Source organism: Oryzias latipes, chromosome 16 (genome assembly GCF_053564925.1).
Source record: "Oryzias latipes strain Hd-rR chromosome 16, Olatipes_Hd-rR_3.1".
In the NCBI taxonomy this organism is placed as follows: domain Eukaryota; kingdom Metazoa; phylum Chordata; class Actinopteri; order Beloniformes; family Adrianichthyidae; genus Oryzias; species Oryzias latipes.
Window position 1 is genome coordinate 19,998,388 of NC_136252.1, and position 20,305 is coordinate 20,018,692.

The 20,305-nt window shown below is 40.3% G+C and overlaps 1 protein-coding gene across 2 annotated transcripts in view; it reads right to left on the reverse strand.

Moving 5' to 3' along the window:
• Positions 1–1,999: 1,999 nt before the first annotated feature.
• The window catches only part of znf804b (zinc finger protein 804B), a 46,830-nt gene continuing 28,524 nt past the window's right edge, over positions 2,000–20,305 (reverse strand). Inside the window, exons 3-5 of one of the 2 annotated variants that reach the window (XM_011485217.4) lie at positions 15,158–15,295; positions 8,382–8,512; positions 2,000–6,550 (exon numbers count right to left, since the gene is read on the reverse strand). In XM_011485217.4, coding sequence (XP_011483519.1) covers positions 2,695–6,550; positions 8,382–8,512; positions 15,158–15,295 — 4,125 coding nt within the window. In that variant the 3' untranslated portion in view covers positions 2,000–2,694. The remainder of the gene's footprint in view (positions 6,551–8,381; positions 8,513–15,157; positions 15,296–20,305) is intronic. The other variant, XM_011485219.4, reaches the window with a different exon arrangement.

The following is a 20,305-nucleotide window of genomic DNA, read 5'->3' on the forward strand; positions in this document are numbered from 1 at the left end:
GAAAGAGTTACTATACCTGGTTCTGAATAAATGACATGAAGGAGGAGAGATGTCCACAATAAAGTAAAAATAAAAAAAGGTGCAGCGGGAAAAGATTATTGTATTATATTGAAATCTTTCATTTTGAGACTTTTAATTAGGTTAATGAAAAATGTTTGTTTTTGGCTCAATTCTATTGATTTTCTACAATGCACTAATCAAATATGGTGCCAGTAGAGGGGATCCTGTGAAAGCATTGAGTTCTTACCCTTTTTTTTTGGTGACTGAGTGCCAGCTTTAGTTTTTATTCCTCATTAGTTCTCAGAAGCGGATTGACTGAAGAAACTGCTTCCTCTCGATCATAAATCAAGGCACACTCCAGTGGGCGCACACTCAGCAGCAAAAACATGAACACACCAGGGGGCAAGTCTCAGGGCTTAGGTAATGGTTTAATCAGTCACTGACAGAAAGTACAGCGATATTGTGATTACTAATTTCCACATGACCACAGCACGAATAGATAGCCCAGTGTGTCTGTGAGAAAGGGAGACTTGAAATCCTATCGAATGTTACAGTAAAGTTCTTTTTAAAATACAACCCCCCATCCTTAATTCATTTTTTCCTTTTTCATTTTCTCTGTGGTTGAGATGGAAAGTCTTCAAATAAGATGAAAGATAAAAAAGGGGTGGTTTTGGTAATTTACTGTCATCCACCTGGATATCAGTTTTGCAAGAATGACAAAAAAAACAAAATGATTTTTGTCTGATTTGAAAAAAATGAAGAATGAAGAGAGCAGCAGGTCATGTGTGTGTCAGAGAATGAGAGGTAGAGATAGAGGAGTTTGATGCTGTAACAGCTGCTAATTATTGCTGTTCTATATTTCAGAGAGTCTGTTTGATCTCTGGTCCTGGGGAGAAAGATACAGATCCCATATTTCTGCCAAATTTAAACTCGCACACAAGCTAAAGGGTCACAAGCAGTATAGACAGACTTGCACTGTAATTATTGAGTCGTTGCTAAAGCTTACTTATATTTCTATCCAGAACCATCAGCACATGGAGCATGCATCTTGTGTCTGAATTAATGTCAAACCCCTGCTGTAACCTCCCCCTCCCTCTCTGCATGTTCTGGGTTTTGTCCACTTGTATCACAGAGGGCAAATCAATCCAATTTCTCAAAGCACTCTGGGTAGTCTGACTCCATAGACCATCTGGATGTGGCTCTGTTCTCTTCTGTGTTCCGTTCCCTTAGAGCCCGCCGCTGCAGCTTTCAACTGTTTGGGAAACAGCTTTACTAGCCTTGAATGCATAGCAACAGTTACCATCATTCATAACCCCGGCAAGACATGCAAGAAAGAAGCCATCCATTTTATTAATTATACAAATAGGCTGTTTTCATTCTAACCACTTATCTGTGTTTTTATTTCTTGAAACAACTTGAAAGGGGGTCAAAGTAATGAAAGTTTTTGGACAAAATGACTCAGATTTTGTAATGAAAGGTCCAACATTGCATAAAAGTAAAGAAATTGGAAAGGCATAACAATTTTTTATGCATAAAGCAGCAAAAAAAACCAAACTTTATTCCCCTAGTTTTTTATTCAAAGGTATACTTTTTTTGGTATTTTTTTGTGCTTGTTGAAAGATTAGGCACTTCACAAACATTTGCAGTGAATACCAGTGCTATGGCGGGATCAAACTTTTGTTTACACCGTATTTAGAAGCAAAAACATTTACAGACTAGGATTTTTAATAATACTACGCCTCATTTTTAAAGGCGTTAGCCACAAATTATCAACGTCTTACTCAAACGTTGCTGTAACACTTTGCGTGATCCACAATACTTCAACCAGAAAAAAACACATTAAAGCTCATTTATTCTCATTCAGGCTTTAATGCAACACATCGAATGAATTGAATGGTGCCTCAGCAGCGGATTTGTTTAGGTTTCTAAAAAAACTGAAACCTGTGAAAAAATATTTCATCACAGAAACCACATGTTGTCAAAATCAATATACAAACAGTTGTGGTTAAATACATATTTTAATGTTTCCAGTCAGTTTTCTCACCACAGGCTTTTTACATGTACAATAAAAGAGCAGGATAGTTTTTTTGTCTGTTTGTTTTGCTTGAGTCACACATGGAAAGAAGCTGCTGTTCCTTCTAATGTGATATGGGGTCTGTTCAGAAATACTCTTATTTTTTACAAACATGTTCCTATGCAATTAAGGTAAAAATGGCTTTTTTAGCCCCTTTGGCCTCTGGTACATTACTTATTAGTCTGCTAAAAGTTACACCAACTCAGCTGACCTGCATGAAATGGAGATGAGGGGCGAGTATTGTTACTTTCTCTTGTTGCTCTGTCCCTGGCTTGAAGGCTTCTTCAAACAGCAGCTGGCCTGTCTGTGGCTTTAAAAGAAAGAGACAGGTTAACACCGCTCAGTTTGTCTTTGAATACCAGGTGTACGTTTCCCATTATTTTGGCCCGAAATGAGGACTGATGGAAAACAGAGAGGATCAAAGTCTGTTTCCTTGCTTGTCATCTCCAGCGCAGCACAGCTCGCGCTAAATATTTTCGTTTGAAAACAGTCAAAAAGCACTGACACAACCTTGTTTAAAAAAAAAAAACTGTCTCTCTTGTGAACCATTTCATTTTGTTTTGTCTGTGATCAGCATTGCCAGGAAAGATTAATTAATGTGGAAGGCACTCTGAAAGAAATCATATCGCCTTCTGCTGAAACCTCCCCGGCCACGATCTGTCCATGAAAGGCTGCGGGTTCAGCGGCTGAAGGCCTACAGGGAAGAGCGGGGTGAGCGCCGACGTGTGGAAAACCGGGGATTGGTGAGGGAAAGAGAAGGGGTGATGTGAGAGCAGGAGGGAGGGAAACAGGGAAGAGATGGAGAGGGGAGGGAGGGCAAAGGGATTTGGGACAGAAGGAGGGTGAGGTGGCAGATGTGGATGGAAAGCAGGAGAGAGGGAAGAGCTGGAAGCGGAGGACGAGTGCAGGGGCATGGAGAGAGCTGCGTGTTGGAAAATGACATGATGCAGATTGGAGATTGGTGGTAGAGGGGGGAGGTTAGGGACTTCCAGAGCCATTGATTGTGTGATGTTCTCTTGTGGGCTCAAGTGTGGGGCGGGGAGACTGTTATGGAGAGCATGGTGAACATGTCTTTCCATTGATTCTTTATGCAACAACTGATCTGGCTTTGCAGGGACCTGCAAACCTGCAGAATAGTAGTGGTCGCCCAATGGCTCAAAGTTGGGGGTAGAGTCCATCTGTAGGTGTGCATCTCCACTCTCGTGTTCTGTTTCCAAGACTTTCTGCATGTGCTCTCTTGCCTGTTCCTGTAACAGACGATATTTGTCCATCTCTGCAGCCGAAAAGCTAATTGGTTGAGCGGTCTCTCCACCTGTCCGCTTGTCACAGGTCCTAATCTGCTTCACAGGATTTGGCAAAGTGCTGGGATCTGGATCATCCAAGGCATGTGTTGAACGGTCAAAAGTTGTGCCGAGATCCTCTTGCTGGCTCTCGCCTTTCTGCCTGTCGTGACTTTTCTCCAACAGTCCTTTGATTCCTCTCGCCTTTCTCTGTATTGCCGGAAGTTTTCCGATAAGAGGGAAAACCAATATTCTCGCAGGCTTTTGGGCCAGAGTCTTAGTGGGACACAGGGCTGTCAGAGTTTTGTCTGAGCTGCCTGGTGTGACATGGGTGCTGAGCTGAGGGGAGCAGTCTGGTTGTGAATTCCTTTCTTTGAGCTTTGGGGAGCTGCTTTCACAGTGTTTCATTGTCAGGTTGGAATTTTTTGGAGACGATGCACGGATAGGGGACTGAGATGAGATGCAGGGAAGGGCATATGAGGAGGATAAGGGGCTGCTGTGCTTTTTTTCAGCAGAGTGTGAGGACATCCTGCATGAGCTGATCCTCACCCCATTCATACTGTCCACCGAAAAAGTGCTGCTCCTGCTCCATTCACTGCTCAGCTCAGATGTGTTGGTGCTACTGCATGGGCTGCAGGAGCGTGGGCTTTGGCTGATCTGAGTCCTGATCACACTCTGATGGCGACGTCTCTTTCTCCAGCTTTCATGACTCGAAAACGGTTTTAAACTGGACTTTCTGGTGACTGTGCATCGCCACATGCTGCATGGACTTTCCCTGCTTTCTGTGCTCCTCCTGGACCCTGAAAGGGACCTGTATGTGCCCCTGTCCTCCCAGTTGTCACTGCTGCCCCATGTCCACCTGTCCATGCTCCTTCTGTCCCAGTCTAAATCTTCTGTGCTATAGTTTCTGCATGTCCTACGCCAGCTGTCAGGACTAGGAGTAAATGTTTCCACATTATCCCACTCTATTGAACTGTTTTTTAGGCTCCAGGCAGTCCTTGACTTACCTTCCTCATCATCATCTTCACAGCTCCCCCTCATCCACTCCCACTGCCCTGTATCTGAAATCAGGTCTCTGTCTCTGTAGCCTGAATGTCCTGCTATTTCCCTTCCCCTGTCCTCCCAGACTTCACAGTTCCTCTTATTATGAATGAATGTCCTGTCCCCATGGAGAACTTTTCTCCTTTTTGGTGGGCTGCTACCACAGCTGTTGTCAGGGTAACAGCAGTCAATGAAACTCCTGGGGTTGCTATGGTGACCCCTTTCCCAAAACGGCTTTGAGTTACAACCTGGTGAAAAGGAGTGCGAGGAGAAGTGAGACCGCCAGGGAAAAGTCCCCCCATCTCCTTCTGTATTTCCCACCCCCTTATTACCCCTGTTTGCTGCGTGTCTGCTGAGTTGAGAGTGGATGCCGGAGCGCTCTGCCTGCGCTCTGCCTTGCTGTGACTTGAATTCAGTGTTGTGGTTCCTATGAGGCCTCCGCTTCCTGACAGAGACAGATACTGGCTCAGCCTCACATCTCCCCGGGAGACAGTGGCTCCATGCTACAGCCACCCTCCTCATCCTCTTTTCTCTTTGCCTCCTTCTCTTTCCGGAGCTTCCCCCAGTTTCTTCTCTGCTCTGTAATCCAGCAGAAACTGCAGAGACAACACTTCTAACTTTGCACTTTACCGACTGCTGCTTCTTTGAAGCCTTTCTCCCCTCAGTCTGCTTTGTCTTTCTCAGTTTGTGCTTCTTGGTGTGTTTTTTCCTCCTTCTGGGCGACACTTTTGGGACACACACGCATGGCATTGGAGTGTTGGCACACTTGCTCATTGTCTCACTCCTGTAATCACACCTGGATGGGCTGATGCATGTCCCCTGCGTGGCCAGCTGGGTGACAGATTCTAATTTACAGCTCAGGGCTGTGATGGCTCTCCTCCTGATCCTTTTTTCATCCTTTAGTCTGCCTCCCAGAGGATTTGTGGAGTTTGTACCAGAGCTGTCAGTCTGAGTGGGGTCAAATGGATGGAAAGCTGCCCTCTCACAGTTCCCCTCGCTTGTTCTGCATTCTCTTTCATCACCACATTGTGGTCTTGTAACTAAGCATGCAAGGCATTTGTTTTTAAGGATCAGATGTGCTTCTGGCTGCTCATCGATGTTCTCTTCCTGATTATAAATCTTATTATTTTCTTGTTCGTGTGCACCCTGCTCATGTCTTGCCTTCGTTTGCAAATGGGAATGAGCATGTGGTGCAGGAGCAGCTGGTAGACAGGGATTTGATTCATCTGAAAAAGCCCCCAATTGATTTTGTTGTGACTCTTGTAGTTCCTCTGTGAGTTTCTCAGGTGGATGCAGGTTCATGCAGAGCGGGTTGCAGCTGTAAGAGACGTGCGGCTGAGATTTGGTGAATTTAAGCAAACTGACAGGCCATCTCAGATGAGTTGAATCATCTTTCCCCAGAACAGACACAAACGAACTCTCCTCCCTCTTAGTCTGTGCTCCTTGTTTTCTCCCAGCCTCAATTTCTTTGTGGTTTATGTCCATGCGGCCCAACGGCGTGTCCCACACAGTCACTTCTGTCTGTAATTTTGTGTCACGGATCTGATTGTCAAATGCAGTTCTGGAAAAAGGGAAACTGTCTTCCTCTTTGTCTGTCTTCTCCATCAGGTCTCTCATCCCCCCTTCTGGGACAGGCTGAATGTCACGAAGTGAGACACAATTAGATCTCGACTGGTCCTTCTTTGCACTCACACTGCGTTTCCTTTCATCAGCCTCCCCAATTTCCCTGTCGATATCTTCCATTATCTCTTTTATTCTTTCTTTTATTTGCTCTCGCTTCTCCCTCTCTTCTTCCTCCAGGTCGGAGAAGACAGAGGCAGAAGGCTCCAGTCGGGGCCCTCTGCGTGAAAAGCAGAAGGATACTCCAAGCCTGCCTCCCACTTTCCCTTGTGTAGGGAGAGGCAGCTTGGGACACAAGCTGTGGGAAGACTGGCTCTGCACTGCAGGAGGGCTTGTATCAGCAGTGGAAGTGATCAGCGGGGACTCGGCTGCAGCAATAGGTTTTTGGAAAAGAGGTCGGCATGAAACTTCTGACTGAATGCTTTGAGTCCTGTGTTGAGAAGCAAAGGTTTGTTGTGTGAAGCGAAAGTTTTCAGGTTTTTCCTCAGGACCTTGGTCCTCTTGCTGTCGCAACTCACACGCCTTTTTTGGGATTCTGCAAAAAAGAAATAAATAGATAACGTAAGACAAGGCTTCACATTTCCATAACAATTTTGTCTTGACTCTGTCGTTTTTTCAAGCTCCTCCTCACTTGTCTTGTAACCTAAAGTGCTGTATTTGCTGACTTTTAGTGTTTAATGGGAAATCCAAGAAGCCATGAAATTACCAAGTGTTATAATCGCTCCTTCTGGAGTCAAACAGGTTTGAGATGCATGTCAGAGAGAGTAGTGAAGAGGAACCTAAACAGCCTGACACTAAGTTATCTCAAATTAATTTATAGTCTGGACAACTAGTCCTGTTTGTGACCCAGAACAGTTTATTTAAAAAAGTTTATTTAAAATACATTCTTCAAACTATTAAAACAAATAAATTAAGAAGGGTTATCCTGATCAAACTTTCCTTTTTACTGTTTCTATTTTTTGCATGACTTTACTTAGAAATGATATTCTAGGATTAAGTCATTGTTTTTCGCCACTTTTGGCACTGATTTTTATGCGTTGTTGGGTAAAGGTCGCACAAGCATTGTAGCTATAGAGCATTCTGTGATATGATACAACAAAAATCAATACTTCATTCTCGTTTCGTCGCTGCCTGCCTTGCTTCTTTGACTAAAGCTATAAAAATAATAAGGCAAAAGATTTTGTATATTCCAAGGTCTGAGAAGCATTTATGTACCGATTTTTATTCATTTATTAAGGTTTTACATTTTAAAAACACTTTCAAAACTTATTGTCTTTTTTATTGATTATTTTGAAAGACGCACACCTTTTTATTTTATTTTATAAAATTCAAATTCAAAGTGTAGCAATAACCCCACCCCCACCCCATTAGCATTACTTTCATTTAAAATTTAACGTGAAGGTTTCTAAAAGTCTTGCGCTTGGAACATTCTTGGTTTAAAAAAAACGATAACAAGAGTTCAGACATAATTGTGATATGCCTTCATAAATAAATCCTTTAAACTTTGCATATAGTTCAGTGAAGCTTCGTCTGGTTTAATTTAAAAAATGTTCACATTGTTTTGACATAGTCTTCCTTTCTTTGTTACGAAACATGAAAACAGTTTGATCTTTATTTTTCTGATTTTTGTGGCAAGAAAATGACAACATTTACCACTTGGAATTGAGTTCATAAGTTCAGGTTCACTGTGAAATTATTGTGCAATTTAATCAAAATATATCAGTAAAAAATAAGCTGGGGTTGTACTAAAAAGACAGAAATCAAGCATTGCCACAAAAAGAAAACTGTGTAAAGATAAGTAAATAGAGCAAATTGTAAAAAGATTTAAACATGTCCTGGAATACTAATGGTTAATGTGCTCAAATGATGAAGAAAAAAGAAACAAAGAAGGGAAAAAAGAAAAGGCTTTTATTTATGCTATTCACGTTTTGCCACCTGATTATAAGAGTACGCATTTAATTGCAAAGGAAATAGGAGCAATCAAAAGTATTGCATGATGTAATGCTTTTTTAAATTTGTTTTGATTGCCTAAGAAGCACAAAACGAATTAGCCAAATTTCGTTTAGCAGCTTTTGTTGTCTTATTTTGTTGATCTAACCCATTTTTAATGTTGGCTCTATTTTACCTGCACTCTGTAATCATCTGCTCTCAGTGTGTCAGCCAGAATGTGTCTTTATCCTCTATTTACTTCACCTGTGACCTATCTAGGCCAACAGAGTGCTCTCACATCTGTGCTTGCATCCATCAAATCTAAGAAATGTTGACTGAATGTGACGCACTCTAACCCTCCCTGGACTCCTGCCACTGGTTTCATCGCACACACACACAAACTCCAGCAGACACGCACACACACTCCTCCCACTCACCTCTGGGTTTCTTGCTGCAGTTGTGCGAGCTGGTGCAGACGCCTGAGAGCCTTCTCCTCTTTGCGCTGGTCCTTCCAAGATTTTGAGGCCACATTGCGAACAAACTCTCTGTGCTGGAGCTCTTTCAGTCTCTGCAGGAAGTTGACATTTGAGCAGAGGAGGTGTTAAGAATGGAGGGGCAATATAGGATAAAGATGGCAGGGGGTGGGTGGGTAGGGGGGGGATGCAAGTGTGAAACAAAGAGGGATGGATAAGTAAAAGATTAATTTCAAGAAGCTCTCTGCAAGCAGCTGTCTTTCAAAGTATCAGCGAGGAGTGTTTGCAGATGCGTTTCAAAGCTCATGTTGAATTTACTTCATTCAGGCTGAAATGAAGGGCCCCCTCCTGCACACAGCATGACACCAAACAAAACCAAGCTAAAAAAGAAAAGCGGCTGACTCACATGGAATGAGTGATTTAATGACGGCACCGCTGTTCCCCAACTGTTGTAGTGACATTATCATCTTTAAAAGTTTTCATTCAGCACAGTTGTGCAACTCTGACTTAGAAATGAAACAACCAGCTCTTCAGCTGTTGACGTAGTTCCTCTCATTTAAAGTGTTCACTCATTCATTCATCTTCTTCCGCTTTGTCCCTTTTGGGGTCATGGGGCTACCAGAGCCTACCCTGGTCACTTGTTGGCAAAGGCAGGGGACATCCTGGACAGGTCACAAGTCAGTTGCAGGGCCGCATATCACACATCCACTCACCCTTACATTCACACCTATGGACAATTTATAGTTGCCAATTGACCTATGAAGCATGTTTTTGGACATGTGGGAGGAAGCCAGAGACCCTGGAGAAAACCCATGGGTACACGGGGAGAACATTCAAACTCCACACAGAAAGGTCCCCCATTGATGTTCTGTTTCAGCTCCCCCAGCCAGGACTTGAACTGGGGACCTTCTTGCTGTGAGGCAAGAGCGCTAACCACTGCGCCACCTGCAGTTCACTCATTCATTTCTTTTTATGCACTGAAAAAAACCTTTCCCTTTTTAATTGGCTGTGCTCTATCGTTTCAAAATACAGCAATACAAAATGTAAAAGATTGATGTTAGAAAACTATGTTAAACACCCACTCTAATGAAAATTGTGTTTTTAACATTTTATTGTGACTTTTTTCTGATGATGGAGGACACATTTGAGGAAAATTATGTTTAAAATTCAAAATTGAAGACATACTGAACAAGCATGGCTACCACAGCATCTTGCAGTGGCATGCTATTCCATCCGGTTTGCGTTTAGTTGGACCATCATTTCTTTTTCAACAGGACAATGACCCCAAACACACCTCCAGGCTGTGTAAAGGCTATTTGACCAAGAAGGAGAGTGATGGGGGGCTGCGCCAGATGACCTGGCCTCCCTAGTCACTGGACCTGAACCCAATCAAGATGGTTTGACGTGAGCTGGACCGCAGAGTGAAGGCAAAAGGGCCAACAAGTGCTAAGCATCTCTGGGAACTCCTCCAAGACTGTTGGAAGACCATTTCAGGTGACTACCTCTTGAAGCTCATCAAGAGAATGCCAAGAGTGTTCAAAGCAATAATCAAAGCAGAAGGTGGCTACTTTGAAGAACTTACAACATATTTTCAGTTGTTTCACACTTTTTTGTTATGTCTATAATTCCACGTGTTAATTCATAGTTTTGATGTCTTCAGTGTGACTCTACAATTTTAATAGTCATGAAAATAAAGAAAACTCCTTGAATGAGAAGGTGTGTCCAAACTTTTGGTCTGTACTGTACTGTATATATATCGCAAAAGACAGCAAATTTGCAGTAAATGGTTACCTTAGATGTTGCCAAACAATCTTATGGCAGCTTGAAGTGTTTAATGGATTGAAAGAATCCCTTTCTGCATTTGACCAATCAGATGGACCCCTTCACGTTCTAATCGGATGGCGCCCTATTATGTTGTATGTTCGCCTCCTACGTCAACAAGGGTCATTTGTAGTATAACTTTTAAGCTGTTGTAATGGAATGGGAATAATATTTTTGGTTGTTTTGCTAATTGTTTATATACCACAAATTATATTGTTATCGCAATATTAATTACTAATATCGCATATCGTGAGTTTTCTTCATATCGTGCAGCCCCTATATATATATATATATATATATATATATATATATATATATATATATATATATATATATATATATATATATATATATATATATATATATATATATATATATATATATATATATATATATATTTTATAGATTTCTTTGAAAGTGTTCAAGACACAACCCAATTGACCTCTGTGTTTATTTACTGTTACTTCACTAACTAACAAAAGAGTTGGCCTTAAACTTCAAGAAAGCGTAAATAGTTATTTGTTTGTAACCCTTGTGCTATCCTAGGCATTTTAACGTTGGGAGTTGGGTCATATAGACCCACTAGACAGTGTGTTGAACCTTTTTTCTTCAATGATTTGTGATCTTCACTGGTGTCCATGGATTACATGAAATCTTTCCACCTTTATCCACCTTTGTCATGGTAGGGAGAACATGTCAATGCAAGGGTGGGGTCATCTAAGATAGCACAAGGGTTAAAAGACACTGACTAATATATTTAGATGCCTTTATTCTGAATTTTTTTGAAGATTTTACAGATGTGCACACAAATGAGTGTATTTATACTAGTGTACGCGGCTATAGCCGTCGGTATACTTGCGCTGGCTGGAAAACAATGATTCATGTTTCTCTCTTTGGTCTCCCTATCCTTTATCCTGCTTGGCAGGTGTTTTCAGATGTGTGTAGTCGGTGTGCATCCTTTTGTTTATACTTGACTAAGTCTGAAGCCGAACGAGGTATCAAGCACCAGTGTTTTTTCCTCACTTTGCTTTCAGAGTGAAGTTAAATTACAAAGGACACTTTGGGCTTAGGCTTTATTATCCACCTGACATTAGGTATCACAAACATGCACCATCATATCATTAAAAATATATTAGCATGATCAGACCAACCCCTTAGACATCAGGTATGATTATTTTCTCCCTTTTTTCTGCACTCAGATTTAATGCAGGTTAATCACACAATAGTTTCACAGAAGCTGCCGTCTTTTTTTAAATAACTATAAATCTTCAAATCGGCTCTCAGGATATTTAGAGACATATTAGTAACACACCATTGAGTTTATGTGTTTGGGTTCTTGAAACAAACACTCCTTAATATGTATGTGCATTAATTAAAAACTCTTAAGTAGTTTTGATCGGTGACAAAGTCATGTTCAAACAGAGAAATAATGAACCTAAGTAAATTAAGAACAGTAAAGAAGAATCTCCTTGTAATTCCTCTGTTACTGTTTGTGGCTGGACTGTGAAAAAGGCCAAATCCGAATTCTTGCACTACGCCTTATCCCAACCCTACATTTAGCCTTCCAAACGGAGAGTTATAGGCTGTGTCCAAATTTGAGGACTGCGTTCTTTCAGGGCTGCATTTGTAGGCTGCTTACGTCACAGCGCCGAGACAAGTGCTGTCTAAATTTAACGACTCCTTCAAATGCGGCCAACGAATAGGGCCTTCTTTTTCCAGATTTCAAGGATTGGTCTGGTGTACCCTTCTATGCTGTCCATATCCCAAGAAGCACGAGACGCCACGAGGGTTTCCGCTTCAAAAAACTGTTTCGGACACAGCTATCCCTCCAAATACCCCATACGATTGGAGAGATAGGGAGAAGCTGCAGGGGTAGGGGAAGAATTCGAATTCGGCCAAAGTCTTGGCCAAATGGAATGTTCTCACTTAAAAGACGTCTCTTACTGCACACAAAATGCTCAACATTGAATCATGTTTGCAAAAAAAATAAAAACAGTTGGTTTGCTTTTCCTCCTCAAAAGTAGATTATGTTATCATCAGACATATCGCCATGCCCACAAACAGAAGACAGCCATGAAATGCCCTTTCTCAGTGTCACTGAGCTGTGCAGCTCAAGATTTTGGTCAAAGCTTCAATCAATATTCTTTTAGATGTGTTAAGAAGTGCTCAGGCTGAGGCAACTATGGATGAATCAGACTTAATTCAAATCCACCAGGGCCTTAGCATGAGGGCTTATATGTACTTAAGCTGCATATGAGGGGACATGCTAATGGGCAGATAGCTCTTTTATTTAAAAAGATGTGATTGTGTTGAAATGAGCGATGTCCGTGATTAGCATTAAGGACTGATGAAGCCCTGACTTTAGACATGTTCATCCCTGAATCAATGACAAGGAAAGGAGACGGAGCAAACGCAATCAGCTCCAATTCTCCAAGTCTCCAAAGCCAATACTGCTGTAAGGAGGCTGTCTTTTGCACGATTTTCCTCTGTTGTCTGCTCTGCACATGCATTCTTGTATTTGTGTGTGTGTTCCCATAGTGCCAGTGGCTACTGTCAGCTCAGTGCCTCACGCAGCTCGTTTCATGTGCCTGCCGCTGGCTAAAACAAAGCATTAACATAGGTATGCAGTTGCTTCAATTTATTTTTAAAGAACAATGACAGAGGAGGAACCCTCTCATTCAATGTTTATTTCTTGATGCACAGTGTGGGCGTTCAGAAGTGGGAAGCGACTTGGCTTAGTTGAGAGATTGCCTGTTTTTGAAGACAAGTGTGTGTACATGGGTGAGTGCAAGTCTTTCTGTCTGTGCATGTGAGTATATGTCTTGGCATGACAACAGAAAACTGTTGGAGGATGAGCTTTCAGCCGAACCTTTAGCTTGTTAGTCCAGAGTGCAAGCTGTGTATGAAAGCGGATGCGAAAGCAGGGGGAAACCTGCTGTCGGGGCATTTCCTAATGGTCCAGTTGCCTTCTCTTGTCCAAACTGGCTTAACAGAATTATGCTGGGTCTATGACCAACAGCTTTGTGGTTTATTTGATGCACATTTTTTTGTCTTTTAAAGAAAATGCAATCTTGGTAATGAGATTATTTGCAAAGGCATATTTTTGGACCAGCTGCAAAACAAGAACTGGTAAATTTGGACAGAAAGAGGGTGGATAAACACAGCGCTTAGAAATTTGGTAATATGACGTTCCATTTACATAATTACTTTTGCAACATTTGTTGTCCTTGCTTCATCCTTTACGTAAATCTGTTCCTCATTGGAGACATATTCAGTGAAAAGCTTGATTTGATTTGTTTTGAGAATCTGACCACACAACGCTTTACTTTGCCGTTTATTTCTGTTTGCAGGAGAACATAAAAACTGGGAGGCTGATTTTCTGGACAGATAGTGGAAAGGTGGAGCATTGCCAAAGGAAGAATTCATTCAGATTTGATGTCTGAACCAAAGGCAAGCCTGATTTCCACTTTGTGAGGTACCAGGGCACCTTGAATCAAGCCCAGACTGTGGAAGAAGTAAAATAAATGTTCTAATCTTTTACTAAGGCTGACATAAATGTAGAAATGTCTTGCTAAGGTAAACGCTTAATTGTTACATACAAAACTGCAGTCAAATGAACCAATCAACAGTGTCATGTTTTGATTTGTTTTTGTTTTTTATTTTTCACTTTTTAAAAATAGTAAAAAAACAGGAATTGGAACAATAAATATTTGTACTGAATTTAGAAGCAGCTTCTTTTTTAGACCATTGAACACTGCAGCAACCTTATTGTTGTAGAATTTTTGTGTTTTTTTTTTTTTTTTGCAAGACTGCACACATCCTGACAGGTCGGCAATGCATGGAGCCCCACACGCAGTGATGCTGGGCATCCTATGGAGTGTAGAATATGGTATCATACTTGTTTTGAAATACACATGCACCTCTAAGATTTTGAGAGAGAGCAGATCCTGCCTTAGAATCCAACCATATTGTTTTCAGCTAATTTTCTTATAAAATAATTTTTCTATCATTAGAATAAATCAAAAAAATGGAAATTTGGTTTTTGATTGAGAACTCATGTAAATGTAGGTGCGTAAATAATGCAAAATAACCATAACGTTTCTACCTTGTTTGGTAAATTTCCTACAGCATTGAAAAGTTTTTGTTTTTACAGAGTTTTAATAACCTGCTATGTCAAGCTCAACAGAGATTTCTAACGTAATGTGTCACCCATGCGGTCATTTTGCTATTCATTGCAGTTTCTGACACAGTGCTTTCTAACTGACTGCAGATCATTTAGTGTCCAGCTTAGTCTTGCATATGTGACCTTTACTTAGTAGATTTATCGTAATTATTTAACACTAATTGAAATGAGTAAAATACAAATCTTTTCCAGTCTTATAATGAGCAATATTGTTTTTGAACCTTTTGTTTCCTTAAATCTGTTTATGGGCTCATCTCTGTCCTTCAGATGACTCTTCAGAAATGAAAATATTAATATAAAACAATCAAAAACCATTTAATCATAATTTTATTTTAATTTATATGTAGACATTTGCTTTTACTTTATTAATTTTGGGGACATGCATAGTTTTATTTACTCTATAAGAAATAGAATATTAGGACATTGATTTAAAAAACAAAACATTTTAACATTTCAGAATACATATAGTCTTCATGCTGCTTTTAAATAAAGTGCTTCACATCAGTGTATGTGCTTAGAGGACATGATGTTGCCGTAACATTCCTGCTGCCTGGAAACTCAACCAAGTGAGTTGATTGGCATGGCAACACAGGTTTCCATCAGACTTAAAATGCAAAAGCTTCACCTAAATTCTACAAGGGGAGATCAAAAAGAAGGAAAAAAAAAGCTTGCATATGGGCCTGGTTGTGGCTGTTCGTATGACTGTGTGTGCTTGCATCAGGTGCATTGGCTGTACCTGCTTGTGTGCGTGGTCATAGGAGTTGATGTGGTTGTCAAACTCCTGATGTCTCAGGTACTGCTTGTCACACAGCTCACAGTAGAAAAGCGACTTCAGATCCTCTGCTGAGCAACCCAAAGCTCTCTCTGTGCATTCCTGGAGGAGGAGAGGGACGAAGAGAATGAACAGAGGGATTAGAGGCGAGAATGAGAAAGAAGGTCAAGGTAAAGGCATCGACGAAAGTTTAAAGGGAGTTAGACGAGAAGAGATGGGAAATGAGAAGTGGGGGAGAGGGTTTTGAAAGAGTGGCAAACTGTGAGCCATTTGAAGCAAATCTGCATCCCAGAGACATCAGCAATAACAGCTTCTGTGCGTGCTCGGTGTAAAACAGTTAAACGACATCCCCTTTAAAAAGTACTGAGCCTTTACTGCAGCTGGAAGCCGAACAAAGCCACTGAATCCCCGTCTTCATGGCAGCTTGAACCTGGGGACACATTTAATACAGCCACTATAAACTTGTGTATGAACTGTTATTGCAAATAAGGTGTGTCTGAGTGACGATAAAATGGGAAATGCCTGATAGAAATGCACATCTTACATTTTTGTAGCCCTGTGAAATTGTGCATGCGAGGAAGAACGTTCAAACACATATAATGACGCCCAGAAACGCGCACACATGCATGCACGAATACCACACGGGCTTCAGGGGATAAATAGCCTGTCCAGATACTCACATAGTTATACACAATAGATGTGTTCATTTGCCTGTGTATGCATTTGTGTGTTTTATGTTAAAGTGTGTGTGTGGGTGTGTGTGTGTGCGTGTGCGTGTGTGCGTATTCATTCCATGCTCTGCTTCAGAATGTAATTTCCCTCAGGCTAGGGGCTGCCAATAAACACTATTGAATTCTGTTCACTGACATGATGGGAATTTAATTTGAGGTTGTCACTTCTCTCACTGTCCTCATCTTCCCTTCCTTCTGTCCACATCTTTCTCTTTCCTCCCTCTTCTTTTTCTAATGCCCCAACTTTTTGAATGCTCCACTTTTCTCTCATTCTTTTGCTCTTTTACTCAATCTCCCATTTTCTATTTGTGTTCTCTCTTTTTTTCTCCCCGCTGCGCTTCTCTGCTGTTTGGTGAGGCTGGGGTCATGCAGTGATAGAGTCTGCTGCCCCCACTTTGCTTCAGTAATATCCCTGCACACAGGAGCATAAGCGAGAGGGGAAATAGAGGTGCTGCAGGAAAGCAGGGAAGAGATGATACAACTGTTACCATTTGAACAAAAAGACTGACCCACACACACCTTGGAGCTTATACTGCAATTGTAATAATCATTATCAACACTCCAGGCTTTTCTTTTTTTCCTTGCTTTTTTTTTTTACTTAAACGAGAAGTCTCTCTTCTTGCAGGTTGAGTAAATGTCTTGAGCACACAATGAGTGAAAGGGACTGAAGATTGAAGGAAAGGCTGACGGGACTCTGCTATGCCTAAATCAACTGAGAGAGAACTGATATGTATTGATCCAGTGATTCTCCCGGTGTGCATGTGTGTGCCATGGCATCGATCTGTCTTGCAGGCTTAAGTCGCTTCCCGGAAATGATTCAATCAGCCAGAGCGGAGTTCCACTGAGGGAACCAGATTGAGATAATGACCGCTGCATAGTTGTCCAAATTGCACAAGAACTTTGGAGGAAAATTGCGTATATTTTGTGTCTGTTCGTTACTTTTTAACTTTATCCCTGCACACATTTTTGTAATCCGTCATCTTAATTACCACAACAATGATACATGGGGAGTCTAAGTACAAGAAACGAGGTGTGAATGCATATAAGCCAAAAAAAGGAAAAGTGTGTATGTTTGTGTGTGTGCACAAGGAGTCATTTGTTTGTGTCACAGGCTTTATGCACAGCTATTTTTCTGTTGTACTTGGAAATCAAACATGACAACCTTCATTTGCTTTAAACACACACACACAGGGTGAGATTTCTACCCGTTACCCTCAAGACCAACATGCATAAACCCTTGAACAGAAATACATCTTCTCTTCATGCGCAATCACATACAGTCTGTCAATCTGATTTGCCGGAGCCAAATTAATTCAGACCTCATTTCACCCCACTAGGATAAATGTGTCTGCGGAATAAGCACAGTTCAGATAATTGCAGACCTGAATGGACAGTGATTGCTGCAGGATTCTGTGGAAGTGCTTCAGTGCCTCCACGCTTATTCTCTTTGTTTATCTAGAGCTTACAAAGAAAAATGCCATTTTCAATTATGAATGTGCCACCATCAACCTTTGAAAAGTGTCTGACACATGCATGTTACCTAATATTTTGGGCTTCTTGGGGAAAATCAGCTTGTTTTACTAACACAGTTTGTCAGCATTATAACATGCAAACTCCACACAGAAAGATCCCCCAATGATGTTATGTTTCAGCTCCCCCAGCCCAGACTTGAACCAGGAACCTTCTTGCTGTGAGGCAATAGCGCTAACCACTGCTATATTACGTTTTTTGTGAATTTCATCAAAAGGATTAACAAAAAACATCTTAATTCAAAAAAGGGAAGAAAAAAAAGCAATTTTCACTCAAGTGTTTGATGTAGTGGGCTTTGCAGGGTTGAAAACTAATGATACACATTTCATATAATCACACATTAAAATAATGATAATAAGAAACAAGTGATGGAAATTTAGGATTTCTTTGGAAAAACTGTTTCTGTGGCAAACTTCCTTTGTTCCTTTAAAAAGTACATTTTAATTCTTATAAGATGGACAAACCTCAAGTCAAGAAACGATAGAATCTGTTAGGAAAATAAATTTTTATTTTTATTTGTAAAAAACAAATTGTTTTTTTAACCGTACATGAGATCTGAATGAACCATTTTTTGACATGAGATTATGTAGATCAGAAAAAAAAGGGTGCCAGCCGTACTTGTCCTATTTCCCTGAAAATCTCTTAATCTTTCAGATCATTTGTAAACAGTAATTCAGAAATTCCTTAGAGAGATGTACACTGTGAAGCATTACTACTCTAAAGCTTACAATAAAAGCAGCAGGGTAATCCCCACCCTTTTCTTCAAATAGATTTTTAGAGTGTGATAAGTATAGATAATAGGATGCATTCATCCTGGAAAAGGAGCCTTCAGGGAAACCTCAGGTCAAAACGGAAGCTTTCCAGTGAATGATTTCATCTCATAGATCCTTGCCAGTCAGAGCCAGAAGCTTTGGCTTGCATGAGAGGAGGAAGTGGGTTCTTCGCCAAAGTTTATTAAAATGAAATGATTACTTTATATTAGTGTTAAAGCCCATTTATTCATATTGACTTTCCTGTGGACAAGTGCCCAAAAAGTTTTGTTTGAGGTTTTTTCTGTGTAAAGAGTTGGAGAATCAGCTCAAATTTAAAACAAACCCATGGCTGTCTAGACTGGTCAAATTATAATAATTTCCTCCAAAATGAAATCTCTTACAGCATTATTCACCTTCATGTCTTCTATTAGTTCAAAGTCAAACCTCCTTTATGTCAAAATTACAGAGTCATAAGAGAAGTGATCTTTTTTTTTAATCATTGTCATAACTTCACTGTAGATACCGAAGACTTAGTGAGGCAGTCAATTTTTTGTTTTTTTTAAGATGATCATATGATGGATGGTCATGCATTAGGCTCTTACACATTCAGAAAACGATTTCTTTTTCTGCACTAGTCACTCTTTGGCTGTCTTAATTTAACGTTCAACTGCACTTTTATGGGCTCTGAGTTCAACTAACATTGTGTCAGGATTAGTTTTTGAAGTCGGACACACTGATTTAATGTTTAATGCAGCATAGCATCTTTGGGAGAATTTTTGTTTCAAATTTTGTTGATGAAACTCGCACCGGATATAAAGCTTAACAGGGAAAATAACTTTAATTTAATAAAGCAAACAAAAATCAAAACAATTTCAGGCATTGCATGAAAAGCCATTTGTAGCTATATATAGAATTTGCACACACTGCTGTGATATGCGGGCTGATCATTATAATTCCATAATAAGCTTCTGTTTTGCTGAAAAGCAATTGAAATGGTCAGATCTGCACAATAGGGAAAAATAGGTTAAAAAAAAGACCCTATAGTGAGAGACATTTAATTATGCTGGCAAGAAATGAGATAAACTTGGATTTATTATCTATGTTGGAGCCTGTGATGAACTCAGACATTTGACCAGATTATTGCATGTTATGAAAAAGGATTTAGGACAAAAAGGTAAAAAGTTCAAAACCGTCAACTTATTTTTGTTCTTCTAAAATTGAATAAAACACTAAAGCTTTTGGACGAATAAAAGCTGGTTTTTTAACCTCATTTGGAAACTTTCCAGGGGCCTGAGCTGCATTTCCTACAAAGAACCTCTTTAAAAGACATTAAAAGGTTCTTCGTAGTTCAGTCTCAACAAAAGTGGAAGTATAGTGTTGCCAGAATAAAACTGAGATTATAGAGAACGGCAGTAGTTCCACAAACACTAGAGAGAAAAGTACAAATTCAGTATCTTAAAGCATTCTGTCTGTTTAGTTTTGTTTGGACTGTCTAGGATTATCCTGTGCTTTGACAATTATGTTTAATTTAAAAATGTATTGTGTTCCTTTTTTACTTTGAAGAGTTTTTGTTTGATGTTCATTTATGCTTAATACTAATGACTGGACAAGGAGAACACAAACATCTTCTGGACACTTCCAACCTAATTAAAAAAAATGTATTAACGGATCTAAAAAAGTATGACTTGACAAACTGGTAGCAGTTCACACCAGTCGGGTGTTTCTCCACAGTCACTGAAAGCTGCAGTTGTTAAAGTCATTTTGTAGTAAGCATCCTTAATCCTTGAATATTTGACAATTACAGGGTGATTTCTAATTGCCTTTTTATCGGAGAGATGATTTTAAAAAAGCAGGTTCAGTTCAGCAGTATAATTTTTTAACATGAACAGACTCTTAGACAAATTTTAGCCAGGGACAAAATTGCAGCACTGAGACTGTGCTTGTTAAAGTTCCACATCAACACCGACTCAGGAAAACACTGACTGATCAGTTTTAGTGCTTCTTGATCTGAGGACAGCCTTTGACTTTATGGACGATGAAATCCATCTTGACAGGCTGGAAAAATGGATGTGACAGTCCGGTATGTTCATACACAGTTA